Consider the following 15,121-nt stretch of genomic DNA (forward strand, 5'->3'; position numbering starts at 1 on the left):
CCCCGCCTTGCCTCGCAGGAGATTCCCCCACGGCTCTCATGCAACTCAAGTTCGGTCTGGTCGCTTGCGTTCTCACCTCGTTCGATGTCTGTACGTGGAACTTCTTTCGCACCTGAGCTCGTGTTATTTGTCGGTTGTTCAGCCGCGCTGCGATGGATGGATTCCCACGTTACGACGCTATAGAAGCGGTTCTTCTTTATTCTCATCCCTTCCAATTAAAAACAGGAATTGGTGCGCGGTTTCCAGTATTAAATTCCTTCCCCTCTCACGAGAAGAATGCATCTCACTCCGCCCACCAACCCTCCGATGCCGCCTTCCCTTCGATAACAATAGCTCTAGGGGGTGGGGAAAGGTTGACCACGGCATGGCATCGTTGGGCGGTGGGTGTTGCGAGTGTGGGTAGCACCTGAGTCGCCCCGAGATGACTTGTACACGTGTCCTGCTGGCGGCATCGGCCACTCCTCGCGCGTGCCCACGCGACCCGTCCGACTCCGCGCCAGTGCTTCTCTGGCACCCCCCGCTCTCCACCTGGGACGCGAAACTCTTCCACAACCGAGGAGCCGGCAGGTGCGTTCCGTTCACGAGCGCATTCATATACACAATCATTCAATCTAATTACGTCAATTTAAACACCGCAGCTGCATTCGACTGCATTCGGGCGAACGAATAACCTGGTGGGACAAATCAATACCAAAAACACGAGGGGGGAGGGGAGGCTGCGGTGATTACATCGCAACTGAAATCACGATGCCATTGACATTCCGTTTGCAATTGAAAACAAAAGGACCTCGTTAAGGTTTTGACTCGAGGCGAAGTGGAATTTGTCTCGCCGCGTGGGGAGTCCAACCGGGCCGTCAGCCTCACGCGAATAATTTGCGACAGCCACCAATGGGCGTCATCACGGCGCAAATCGCCACGAATTACGCAGCTGCGCCAGCCTCGTTCTCGTGTCTCGCCTCTCGTCCTCCTCTTCTGAGTCGAGTGAACCATTGTTGTTCCGACTCGCGCTTGGAAATCAAGTTACGCGTCGACGGGCGGACGGAAATCGACACCGCGCATATAATTTTTTGGCCGCGATCGAGAACATTCCGATTGTTGAATGTTGATTTGCATCGCAAATACGCAAAGGCCATACGTGACCCGCCTCGCCCCTTTGTCGCAGAATCCGCGCGTCGATTCAAGCCAGCGCCATGGTGTGGACCACCTGCACGTGCAAGGTCACCTTGATGTCCATCTTCCTCGTCGGCTCCGTCCTCGTCATCTGCCTCAACCAGGAGGTGTTCGAGATCGCCATAACCAAGCGCGGGGAAAACTTCGACTTTAGGGAGGACCCGCGATTTCACGTCGACTGTCCCGCCATCATCGGCGGCGACGAGGAGACGTGGGCCGAGGCATCGCTTCTGACGAAGACCGTCGAGTTCAGGAGACGCTGGCGGCTCAACGAGAGCGAGTGCGTGAGGATGACGCGCGACTGCGACGCGTTCAAGCGCGACAGGAGGTACGTGACGGTGCCGCTGAGCGACGAGGAGGCGGCCTTCCCCATCGCCTACTCCGTGGTGGCCCACCACCGCGTGGACATGCTGGAGAGGCTGCTGCGCGCCATCTACGCGCCGCAGAACGTCTACTGCATCCACGTGGACGAGAAGTCGCCGCCGCCCTACCAAGAGGCGGTGCGCGCTCTCGCCGCGTGCTTCCCCAACGTCTTCCTGGCCAGCCGGCAGGAGCGGGTGGTCTACACCTCCTGGCTGCGCGTGCAGGCCGACCTCAACTGCATGCGGGACCTCGTGGCGGCGCCGCAGCCCTGGAAGTATTTCATCAACCTGTGCGGCCTCGACTTCCCCATTAAAACCAACCTGGAGATGGTGCGAGCGCTGCGCGCCCTCAACGGCGAGAACAGCATGGAGTCCATGCACACTCCCGGCGGCAAGGTGGGCCGGTGGCAGATACGCCACGAGATCGTGAACGACGGCCTGCGCTCCACGGGCGAGAAGAAGTCCCCTCCGCCCATCCCCACGCCCATGTTCTCCGGGAACGCGTACATCGTGGTGACGCGCGCCTTCGTGGAGCACGTGCTGAGCGACCCCACGGTGCAGGTGCTCATCGAGTGGGAGAAGGACACGTTCAGCCCCGACGAGCACCTGTGGGCGACGCTGCAGCGCCTGCCCGGGGTGCCGGGCTCTTCGCCGCCGCACGACAAGTACGACGTGGAGGACATGATGGCCATCGCGCGCCTCGTGCGGTGGTCCTACATGGAGGGCGACACGCTGCAAGGGGCCGCCTACCCGCCCTGCCGCGGCACCCACATGCGAGCCATCTGCATCAACAGCGCCAAGGACCTGGCGTGGGTGCTCAAGCAGCGGCATCTGTTCGTCAACAAGCTCGACTCGGACGTGGACGAGCTGGCCGTGCACTGCCTCGAGAGGCACCTGAGGCGCAAGGCGCTGCGCCAGGTGTTCTCGCCCTCGGGCCTGCTCGGGACTCTGTCCGGCACGTGGCGGGGCCCTTGAGCGGCCATCCCTCCTCTCCCGCATGCCCCGGCCCCTGTGAGTGGCGAGGTCGCTCGATCTCGGCTCGGTTTAACTCGCTGCGGTCGACTTGGCGATCGGTCATCGTCGTCTTCGCTTGCGCCCGTGACGCACGCGGCCCTTTTAACTCGTCGTGCAATCGAATTCCTCAAATTCGCGTCTGGCTGTAGTCGATTGTGATTAACTGCGTAGTCCCTAACGATAGCGCACATGTTTAATGAGCCAAACTATCAGCAGACGAAGTAAAAAATGACATCGTTGTGGATGATGTAAATAAATAATGACGAAAGCCGATTACGTCTCCTTCCCACAGCAGGCATCTGCGCATGGACAATAGTGGTGGTGGTCTCACAATCAGGCGTTGATCCATTCAGGAGACGCAGACTCTGCACCGGTTTTACGACGTCGTGTTTCATAAGCAGAGTCCGGCTTAATTGCATCATGGCATGCGGTACTTTTATCGTTCACGCGGAGAGACTGATTTGGAAAGGAGACATTGTTTTACCGACTCGGTTACAGAATGTGTCGCCGTGGTGAGAGTGGGTGGGGTAATGCACTTCTTTCAAGATTGACAATCGCCCGATGAGGCTTGGCGAATGACTACAGTTAATTCGCTCACGTAGTTCACGGTCGCTTGCCGTGGGTTGGTGTTTTAGTTGCTCCTTTGCAAGCGCCTCCATGTTCAGGCTGCGATTCGCCAAGGGAGGTCTCACGAGTTTAAATCTTTGTCATTACGATTTCGGTAGTTTACCCAGGAAAGCTTCACAAACTGTCACCACTTGTTTTCAGGTGGGTCATGTCAAGTATTCACAGGAGGACGACACTTGCTGCTGCTGTCTGCGATCCCAATTGTGTAATAGGAAAGTTAAGTTGTAAGCATTGTGATGTTTTGGCCCCGTACCAGGTACGTTGTGGTGTTATTTGGGTGGTCTGGCTACGGGAGGAAACCTATTCAGAGCAGGGTGGAGAACAAACACAGGCGACCGAGGTGGGAATTGAACCCAGCGAGGCCCATTCTTGCTGGGAGGAGGCACGAGTGTGACTACTGCGCCCACCTTGTTTCAGCAGCAGCATCATTAGCCGTGATCAGGCCACTGCTGGATGACAGTCCACCCCAAGCCGTCGCCATCTCACACGACCCGAGGAGATGTAGTATTACGCTTCCCGAATCACCCTCGCACATTGAAGAGCACTTGGTCACCATGTGTGACGTCACAGCGGCGTGAAGGCCACGATTACACGAGACGGACTCGATGCGTCACTCTATTGGTCTGGAAAACCCACAAGGCTGATAGCCTTCAAAACGCATTTTATTTGCGCATGGAGACGGAACGGAGCTCTGCTCACGTAAGCTCATGAATGGTTAATTATTTTCTCTCAGCGGTCAAGGACCAGAGCGATTTACTACTCGAATGAGCATCGAGGCGGTGCACCTCTGCCGTGCCAAGCTTTGAACCAGTGGTGTAAATGCCAAATTGCTTTGGGGGGCGGGGGTGAATCTATAAATACGGGCAGTCACTTTTGACTTCCCCGCAAAATGCTACTAATTTTATTGACTCCGGACCATGAGGATGATGGGCTGAACATGATGAGCTTTTTTTTTCTCTATTGAATCTCAAAGTGGTGTCGGACAGTCCGCGACACGCAGGCTGACTGCGTGGCCCTCGACACGCTGTCTGTGCGCGCGTGCTGTTACCCACAGAAAATGAGTCCGTCTGGGGAGCAGTCGTCTTGCAGTGGTTATCGCATTTCGCTTTCGATTCCCGCTCGCCACCAATAACAGTGGAACATATTTGAGCCGGTCCTCGGCCTCCAAAAGGTCGACTCGGCCTTAATCGAGTACCTGATGGGATGTGAATACATCTTGGGGAGACGAAGGCGACCGGGCGTAGTGCTGGCCACCCACTCTCTCTTGTTCCGTGCCGATCTTCATATAAGTTCTCGCTAACACCACTTGCCCCAATTTACTATTAAAGACTATCCGGGGGATCTTTGTCTTTGCTGTTAACCCACCCCGCGTGTGGTTAGGCGGACGGCCTGACGGGTTGCTCCGATGCTGTGAATGCGGCTATTGACCGTCTACTCGTGGTGCGTGTGAACACAGATTCGCGGTGCGTGTGAACACAGATTCGCGGTGCGTGTGAACACAGATTCACAGATTCATGTGCATTGAACTGCGTCGTCTGTTTTGAGATTCGCCGCGCACGGTAGAATCTGAAGTAAAGTTGTCGTCGTGATTGTGAAAATCACTGCAATGAGCCGTGAATGAGACTGCGTGCACTTCGAACACTCGCTGGGTCGGTGTCGCCAAGGTCACAACATTGCAAGCCGGCCAACGAACCCTTGATCGGGCCACGTGGCTCGCAATGACCAGACCGAGAGTTCAACTCCTGTTTAGGGTTGACTCGACCCATCATCCCTCCGATAGAATGAATACCAGACTCGCTCCCGCCATATTAATGTGGAATTTCCACCAATGCCTGCAAAGCAGGCGATATAGCGCCGGCCGTCTGTGTTATCTAGAGCAGAATATCACTTTTGGACGCTGTGCTACTTATAAATAGAATGGGCGCAAGGAACAATGCGGGTCTCATGATTTGATCTCGAGACTCGTCACGCTGCTCACGAATGAGGAATGTGAATGGCCCCAATCAAGTAAGAGAAATCAACCCCCACCCTCCTCCTAACTGGTTGGTGTACGAACCTGTACGACCCGAAGACGTGGCAGTCTCTGTGTGTGATGTTGTAAGACCCGGTAAAGCTGCTTGGCCAGGAGTCGGAGCCATTTCCTGTTCACCTTGGGGTGCGGCATTGATGTCCTCTGGCGCCTGCATTATTTAACATCTGTTTCGACCTCGGGGTACGAGAAGCTCTCCATGCCTGTACCGGAGTAATTTAAATCTGGTACAGATACAATAAGAGGCTGATCGATGCCTGGGTACGGTGAAGAGATGGCTCCCTGATGATCTGGTGATTGCTATTCACTCTGAGAAGGCATTAGAGACGCAATTGCTGAACATGGAGCGTGCAACTAAGGGATGGGGCTTCAACATCGGCCCCATAAAAACAAAGCAGGACCTGCCTGGGGATTCTGTGTCGTCAAATGCCTCATCCCCGCCACTCTACATTAGTAATGGGGGAGTTGTGGAGAGAGAGGAGAAGTTTATGTATCTGGACAGTGCTGATGACCAACTCCGGTTTCTCAGCGAAGGTCTCGCTCATCAGCTGCCTGGACTATCACTCCATACCAACATCCGGGTCTTCTCAGTCACAGTCTTGCTCTCGCTTCTCAATACCGTTGAGACGTGGAAACCGTTAAAGGAACATCTGCGCCGGTTTGAAACATTCAGCCTGACCCGCCTACGAACCATCCTGGGTTTAAACCAAGCTGAACTGCCTGAGGAACTGAGAGATTCTTGAAAGATCTGGTCGGCGATGCAGCGTTGGCTGTGCCACGTAATCCGCGTGCCCAGCCACCGCCTGCCCCAGCAGCTTCTGTTTGGTTGGATCGATGGGATTAAACGGGCGCGGCGCGGACGGCAGAGCAATGACGTGATATGGTACAGGAGGACGTGGAGCTGAGTGGACTTGTCGATGGCCGGTACCAGCGGTGTCAAGATCGGCCTCTATGGAGGAGGCCCGTGAATGATGCTACTGGGCAGTTGAAGGCAACAACGGATGGCGAATGAGCGACGCTCACAACAACGAGCCGGCGAACACGCAGCGCGGTACGACAGTGAGGAGCACAGATGGTGCATCTGACGTTGGGTGATTGTTGGTAGCGCTGGCTCACCGCCTGGCTGCCTTCCTGCTTGTCTGTGATGCTAAAGAAACGCAATTTTATTTGCAGACGTGGTCGGTGGCGTCGGTAGCCAGCGCACTGTACTGCAAAGTATCATCATCATCGTCAAGCTTTCACCATGTCGTGGACAGTGATATCAGAATCTGTCCCGGTAGTCCACCGAGATCGCTTCGGCCTGCTGCGATGTGTGAACGCCAGCACACTGGGGATGTCAAGGGGGCCTTGCGTGATGTGTCACACAACCCCCTCCCTCGTGGGCTGCTTCGGCCTCAACAGGCAAAGTTATTTCCTCATTAAACGAGCAGTGATGCATGAGTGCTCATCGCCTGTTCACAGCCCCGAGCCAGCGGTGGAAATCCCACATTCCTGTGGCGGGGCGAGTACAATATACCCATAAGAGAGCAACCACCGTGACTGCCCCACAATGGTACTGGTTTTACTGACCCCACCGCATGATCGATGGGCCGAGGCAACCTCCAACCAGGGAGTGAACCCGCAACCTTGCCATTGCGAGTCGCTCGCACTTTCGCCGAGCCACATCACCTTAGTATATAGTTTTGCCGTTCGTTTACGCAGGAAAAGCCCCGCCGAGTGTGACGATTAATTTTCAGGAGAGTCTCTGCCAAGTGTTTTGTAGTCGGGGGCGATGTTGCAGTCACGCCAATTCAGTGATTTCTCAGGGAACGATTCAGCGCTGGGAAGATTGACCAATACCGCGTGTTTTTGTTTTCTTCTATGGGAGGGATCCAGAGAACCCGCAGGAAACCCACGCAGAAGAGGGGGAGAGAAACCACAAACTCCACGCAGAAAGGCGCCCGAGTCGGGAATGGAGACCGGTGACTTCATGCTGTGTCACCAACACCCCACTGGGCCGCTGACACCGCTTATTACCCCATAGTAATGCTATTTTGGCTCGAGGTGACGCTTGCAACCCGCAGGGCTCTCCTTGCCGTCACGTAGCGAGACTCGCATCAAGAGGGTTATAGTGGGCGCTTCAAACACTGTCATCACCACCACCACCACCACATCAATCGCCTCGTGACGTAGCCGAGGGAGACGTCGCGTCTTCAGTGGAAACGACGCTGCTGTTTCTGCACATTCGCAGCCGGCGGACATGTGGACCGAACCAGTAGCAACAGATGAAAGGCTCCTCAGCAGCAGCAGCGACGGAGTTGCGCTCACTCGAACTGTAGCCCTCCCACCCCTGTGCCTGTGGTTCTGTGTGTGCATCTGTGGGTTTCTGTGCGAGTGTGTGGATCTCTGTGTGGTTGTGGGTCTCTGTGTGTTTCTATGGGTTTCTGTGTGAGTGTGTGGATCTCTGTGTATGTGGGTCTCTCTGTGAGTATGGGTTTATGTGAGTCTATGTGTCTGTGTGAGTCTATGGGTCTCTGTGTGAGTATATGGGTCCCTGTGTGAGTCTGTAGTCTGTGTGTCTATGGGTCTCTGTGTGAGTCTATGGGTCCCTGTGTGAGTCTGTGGGTTTCTATGCGTGTGAGTCTGTGGGTCTCTGTGAGTATGGGTTTATGCGTGAGTCTATGGTTCTGTGTGTGAGGTGTGGTCATTGTGTGTTTCTGTGGGTCTCTGTGTGAGTCTATGGGTCTCTTTCTGAGTCTATGGGTCTCTGTGTGAGTCTGTGGTCATTGTGTGTTTTTGTGGGTCTCTGTGTGAGTCTATGGTTTTTGTGTGTTTCTGTGGGTCTCTTTGTGAGTCCATGGGTCTCGTGTCCACTGCGATCGTTCTCCACGCGAACGAGTGGCATTCACTATCGCTGTCTTCTGAAGGCGGTAGCAGCAGCTGGGTTCACAACTGAGACGCAGATACATAGCTGCCGCTACTCTCAACTCACATCCATGCGAAGGGAGATGAAGAACCATGAGGGACCCAGGGGGAAGTGACCACGTCGCGTCTGTATTATGTGAGTCAACTGCCATTCTCTAATCACACAGGCAGCAATCACTGCTGCATGTTAAGCCCCTTTCCAGGAGACTCCTGTTTGGGATGGTTGGCTAATTTCAGCTCTACCTCTCTGCCCTCTCGATGTGCTGTGAAGAAAGGCCATTGCCAGAAACGCTGCCTATAATGTGTTTTAGTTTTCATACTCACATTTTAAGGCAGTAGTTTCATTGACGAACGTGTTCAGTTTTGTCCAACTACTATTAAGTAACTTTGCATGCCGGAGGCAACCGTAACGCCCGGAGAGAGACTCTACACATGGCGAGGGGGGGGGGAGGGGGAAAGTGCTCGACCGATGCTGCTGGGTAGCAATTGTACGCGAGGGTTCCATCTAAGGGTGATCCGTCAACCCCGACTCCCGGAGCACGGGTCGCCCCGGAGCACGGCTCGCTTTCATCTCGGCGCGGATCTTTCACTGCAAACAAGAAACCACCTTGGGCTTAGGCGACGTTAGACGTTAAGCTTCTTATAAGGTTATTTTTTATGACTTAACAAATTTAGAGAGTGCGTAATAAAACCTTCATACAAACATAACAAGGAAGCTTATTGTAAACTAAACACGCTTAAGTCTGCAAATGTTTAATGTTCCGGCGTTAAAGTGCTGAAAACGATTGCCCCCCCAAAACTGTGACTCGATGGACGGGTAAGGCAACGTTCACATGTCCGTGCTTGTATATAAAACACGGCCAGTCGAGAAGCGTGTACACAATGCAAAGACAAATATCCCCCGTATTGCCTTTAATAGACTGTCTGAGCAAGTACTGTTCGCGAGCACCTATGAAGGCCACAGACCCAGCAGACGGCACCGCACATACAGACACCGTAGAGGTCTCGATTCGGCAAAGCGAGCGTGGTGGACTCAGGCCGACACGGCACGTGTGGGGCTGCTGTGGCCAACACCTCGCCCAGTCGACCTCGTCTCCCCAGTGCCCACGTTTACACCAAGTCACGAAGCTAAATCGGCCCTGGGGGAGTGCGGGGGGGGGCAGGTTATTATTCCACCGCTGCTGAGAATCGCATCCCGATTGCCAGGATCATAGCGCAGAGCGCGAACCACTGCGCCACCGCTCGCGATATGGTCACGGATGCCCTCGTCTAGGCGGTATTCACAGAGGTGCTCCTGGCGAAGGCGAGGAGGGGCACCTCTGGCATGATTCATTCATCATTTTGCACTCGCTATATTTTATACAACATGCAACCGCCCGCGTCGACAATTTTTGGAAACTTGTTGGATCCACTTGTTGCCTCCACATGTGCGGGGGGGAGGGTCTACCTTCTCATCACGTTTTGATTCAGGCCTTCTGCGAGGCTCTCTAATAACCTAGTTGACAGAAAAACGGACAAATGGACCGCCCGGATTTTATAATAGATGCAATTCTTTTAAAGACAAATCTGTTCGGACAAACTCACAACACCAGCGGAGCACTTGGGGCAAATCAGCCGATCATGTCCCCAATTACTTCAACGTCCGTTCTCTATAGCGAGCCCGACCGCAAAGTGACTCTGCAGTCATCCACGCAAGGGTCTAATTACACCGTTCCCACACCTTGAGGCATGCGCATGGCGCGAGTTGGCACTGCAAGCGTGAACTTTATACGGTTCTTACAAAACAAGCTGTCGTGGTGAACTCGCAACAGTTGATCATGTAGAACCATGACAGAAAATGCCAAATGCTGTCCAAGTCATTGCGTTCACCCCGAGTGTCACGTTCACACGAGTCTCGAACGTGCTTGGGTATAGCAACGAGAACGACACATTCCTATGGCGGGGACGAGTTACATACAGGTGACTATGCACAAAGTGGTAACCATTTCCATCATCAATCTCGGAAAGATACTTTTCTTTTAAGGCCGCAGTGGTATTGACAAGCGTGTTGAGTTTCCTCTTAGGTTCGGGGTACTGTGTCTCTGCATGGATCACCCTGTGCTGTGTCCTGGCCGGTCGAGTCGTCTTGGCTTCAAGGCCGCCGGGCGCCTGCTCGCCACGACGACGTCACGGGACGAAGGTGCTGGAGGGGATGGAAGAGGAGACGCGGAATAGATCCTCGAGACTCGCACGCCCGTGGGCGTCACGACACTGGGTGATATTGTAGAGGGCGCTCGCAAAATACATCAAGGTGTGGTCATTGAGGCGCGATTTACGCAAAGGCGCCTACGGGTGACTCGTCCGAGAGCATTGACGAGAACGCGCCGCGTCCAAACAACTCACGAGCACTGGGAGCAGGCGGGAACAGGTTCACGGTTCGACTTCCAGCGGCCGCCCTGCAAAATACTGGGCGTGTAATAACCGCAGTTGTTAATACTACGCGTCGTCTGCTTCGCCGCGGACGTTAAAGATCCCCTGACATCATTCGCATTGTGTGCCGGCGTCAAGACCAAATTTCTCACATTTGAAAGTCACCCGCAGATTTACTCAAATGTGAGTATACATGGTTACACCTTTGTATGTGACAGCCTCTATTCTGATGATCGATGTCCTGAGATCACGGACCCAACCCCACCACCCTCGTCAGCGTTTCTTTACGCTCGCTATAGAAATAAGCAAATACATTCCAAAGTTTTCCTTCCTCGACAAGTCAGTAAGATGTCCCGCTGTTTTTGGTGGTGTTGTTTTTACAGGTCGATCTGGTATTCATTCTGCTTAACATTTGGCGGCACTGCGTTGGCAATGATTTACAAACACAAAGAACACAGAGAGGCCAGATCCGTGGCGTCGCTCTCCAGCTCCGGCCTGTTTTTTGTGACTTGCAGAAGCGCCATTACCTGACGCGTCGCCTGTTTAATCTTCTTAAGGCCCCGGGCGTTGCTGACGAACGTTGCGTTAGTTCGTGTTACTTTATATCCTGTTCTACTGTCGTGAGCGCAGGCTCCACACGCCTTTGTGCGGCGAGTTCATACCGCGGCCGTTCTGTCATTTCCCCTTCCTACACCGTAGTTATGTCCTGTCAGGTGGGAATTAAAACGGTGATTGGCAAACAAAAGAAACGCGAAGCAGCCACATTTCGTGACGCCTGGATTATGGATATTGGTCGCGAAAGCCTACGTGTTAAACGCCTCTAGTAATTGAGAGCACCAAAGACCATACGTAGATTGTCTGGATACACCACTCCAAGAGGAACCCGAACGCGGCGTGACATGTTGGGGCGGTGCTGACGCGGCCCGGCAGGGAGCGCTTTCGCCACCTGTTGCAGAGCTTCGCGGTTCGAATCCAGCGGGCCGCTCTGCTTAATCAACACGGCGTGTATTCGCCGTGAAATGCGATCCTGTCTGCTTCACCGTGGACGTTAAAGATCCCGTGACGTCGTTCGAACAGAGTAGGTCATTGTGTTCCAACGGCATGGTGCACATATTAGTGATTGCACTGCAAATTACCCAATTGGGATCACACACGTAGCAGCAGCAGCATTGCCCCCACTACCGTGACGCTACTGCAGACCACGTGTGTGAAACACAGCCTCGTTTATTAGTTATGGTAGCCCCAAAATATAAACACGAAATAGATAAGCACACATTTCATCTCCAGATCTCCGTCTCTCCATATCTCGCTTTCCACCTCCGATGAGCACAGTTGGCTACGTACGGTGCGAAAGAAGTTCAACGTAAAAACATATACAGGTATTTTTTACGCAACATATTGGCTCCACGGCCTTCTGTGGGTACATAATTTCAGCAGCATTCAGTAAAAATCACAACCCTGGACCGGTTCGACACGCAGCCGTCTCATCAGCAGAGGCAGCCTCGCTTCAGTGAATGCCGGTGTACGAGTGGCACCGATCGCACGCACACCCCCGAGTTGTATGCACGGGGCACTGTTGGAGCTTTGGCCTCCTCGCCTTCCTCTGCAGCAGAGTGCTTTTGAAAGAGGAGAGTGAGTCACGAATTCCGCACATATCGCCATGCCCTCCTGACCTCCCCAGCCCGGGATAATCCGCGAGGTTTCGTAACGGAATCTGTTAATCCTGCAGTGTGCATGGAACAAACCTGCACGGACTTGTTTGGAATGATTCCACGCGGACAACGGCGATTAAACATCTTGTCGGCTTGTGTTTTGTACGCGCTGTCGTTGGTTATTACGGGGCAGGGTGTGTTTGATCGGTCGTAAAAAAACGTCCAACTTTTTAAAGCAGCCGTGAAGTGAACCGTTCCACTCACCTGGGAAACAGTCGTGCGCTGTTGCTCAAAGGTGGTCAGTACCATACTCTTTGGCTCTTTCGGTAAAGTCACGTAGGTAGAAATAAAAGAGAACAAATCACGTTTCAAATCAAGATTGGCCAAGATTGGTCAGTATCAGTTATGCGTGTATCTTTTATACCCAGGGCGTGTTCCTAAAAGATATAACACCCCAAAACCAACGGTCATGAAAAGTCCCAAAAAGCTTACCCAATAGCAATGCTCAGTCTTTGTTTTTTTCGGTAAAGTCACGTAGGTGAAAATAAAAGATTTTGTTGTTTTCATTTTTATTTTATTTTCACCTCCGTGACTTTACCGAAAAAACCAAAGAGTATGGATCCTTGCAGTCACGAAAACTTCAAATCTAGAAGCAATGCTCAGATCTGAAAAAATGTACAGGTAAGATTTGCAAGGACATACAACCTCCGTTTTTTTGGAACAGCTGTACAATCTTATGAGAGCTGTGCGATTCCAGTCCAATCTTCTACACACTATGGAGGAGGCCCTCTCACTCGCCTGATTGTTCAAGTGAACGTGTTTCAGAGTGATGTGCTGATGCCAGTGGGAGCTGGTGGAATTGTGTTCACTTTTACCCGATCACACCTTTCATTACTAAATTCATAAGCGGACAACAATACACATCTGTCTCTCCACAAACAAAATAAGTGGAGTTTTTTTTACACACCCCATCGTCCCACGACTCCACGGGAGTGCAGAATATCGGCATCATTGACGGCATTGTCGGCGTCCTTGACAACGCAATGCGGCTTCACACAGTGCAGAGCATCTCTAGGTGTGACCGCGTCTCATGACGCAGAACATAAAGAGTGAGCACAGTTATTTAATACTTTATATATAGAGAGAGAGAGAGAAGCATTCAGTCATAGGCAGACGAGATGAGAGAGGTCTTCAGCTTGGACTTGAACAGGGGCAGGGAGCCGGCGGCAGGAACGCCTGGGAAGGGAGGTTCTGACAATGGGAGCAGCAGCCATGAATGAGCGACCTTCCAGGACATTCGCACACACGCACACACACGCGTGATCTCTTCAGCAGCGGAAAACTGCGTGGCTGTGCAAGCGATATTGGTGTTCATGCGGGTGGCTTAGTTAACACAGACGGGGGTCTTCAACGTCTACATTACAGCATGTGGCGCACGAAGCTGGAATCACGTTGTCACATGTGGAGCGGGGCACCCGTGCTCCGACCTCGCTGCTCCTGATAGAATTCTGAATAAAACAGCCGTGAGGGTGATGGATGATCCAGCACTCACTGAATCACGGCAGTCACTCGCTCGTTCCCCGTCGGTCAGTTGCTTCCTTCTGTCGCTACGACGATGGTGACTGCTCACGTGAACTTCACTCATTGATTCCTCCGCCCATATCGAGGACTCGGGTCTACTGGAGGGACTGTTTCGTCTCATTAACTCTGTTCAACCACCACACTGCAGATCACACCACAACCCACTCACCCACCCACTCACCACACTGCAGGTCACACCACAACCCACTCACTCACCCACTCACCACACTGCAGGTCACAACAACACTCACTCACCCACCCACTCACCACACTGCAGGTCACAACATAACTCACTCACTCACCCACTCACCACACTGCAGGTCACAACAACACTCACTCACCCACCCACTCACCACACTGCAGGTCACAACATAACTCACTCACTCACCCACTCACCACACTGCAGGTCACAACAACACTCACTCACCCACCCACTCACCACACTGCAGGTCACACCACAACTCACTCACTCACTCACCCACTCACCACACTGCAGGTCACAACAACACTCACTCACCCACCCACTCACCACACTGCAGGTCACAACATAACTCACTCACTCACCCACTCACCACACTGCAGGTCACAACACAACTCACTCACTCACCCACTCACCACACTGCAGGTCACAACACAACTCACTCACTCACCCACTCACCACACTGCAGGTCACAACAACACACTCACCCACTCACCACACTGCAGGTCACAACACCACTCACTCACTCACCACACTGCAGGTCACAACACAACACACTCACCCACTCACCACACTGCAGGTCACAACACAACTCACTCACTCACCCACTCACCACACTGCAGGTCACAACACAACTCACTCACTCACCCACTCACCACACTGCAGGTCACAACACAACTCACTCACTCACCCACTCACCACACTGCAGGTCACAACACAACTCACTCACTCACCCACTCACCACACTGCAGGTCACAACACCACTCACTCACTCACCACACTGCAGGTCACAACAACACACTCACCCACTCACCACACTGCAGGTCACAACACAACTCACTCACTCACCCACTCACCACACTGCAGGTCACAACACAACTCACTCACTCACCCACTCACCACACTGCAGGTCACAACAACACACTCACTCACCCACTCACCACACTGCAGGTCACAACACAACTCACTCACTCACCCACTCACCACACTGCAGGTCACAACACAACTCACTCACCCACTCACCACACTGCAGGTCACAACACAACCCACTCACTCACTCACCACACTGATTCTTCCCTCGCACCACTCCACGTTGGAACCCCCGTAATCTAAGCGAGTGAGTGCTGTTTGTCGGTGTCCGCTTGGCGTTGTCGGGGGCACGGCTAGGGGCGCT

General features: G+C 53.3%; 1 protein-coding gene across 1 annotated transcript; it reads left to right on the top strand.

The window, feature by feature from the left end:
* Positions 1-350: 350 nt before the first annotated feature.
* Positions 351-2,507, top strand: LOC144950310 (beta-1,3-galactosyl-O-glycosyl-glycoprotein beta-1,6-N-acetylglucosaminyltransferase-like). Its single transcript, XM_078880417.1, has 2 exons — positions 351-567; positions 1,163-2,507. The coding sequence occupies exons 1-2, from the start codon at positions 422-424 to the stop codon at positions 2,505-2,507; spliced, it is 1,491 nt and encodes a 496-aa protein (XP_078736543.1). The 5' UTR covers positions 351-421.
* Positions 2,508-15,121: the final 12,614 nt, after the last annotated feature.

The sequence above is a fragment of the Lampetra fluviatilis genome, chromosome 3 (genome assembly GCF_964198595.1).
Source record: "Lampetra fluviatilis chromosome 3, kcLamFluv1.1, whole genome shotgun sequence".
NCBI lineage: Eukaryota > Metazoa > Chordata > Hyperoartia > Petromyzontiformes > Petromyzontidae > Lampetra > Lampetra fluviatilis.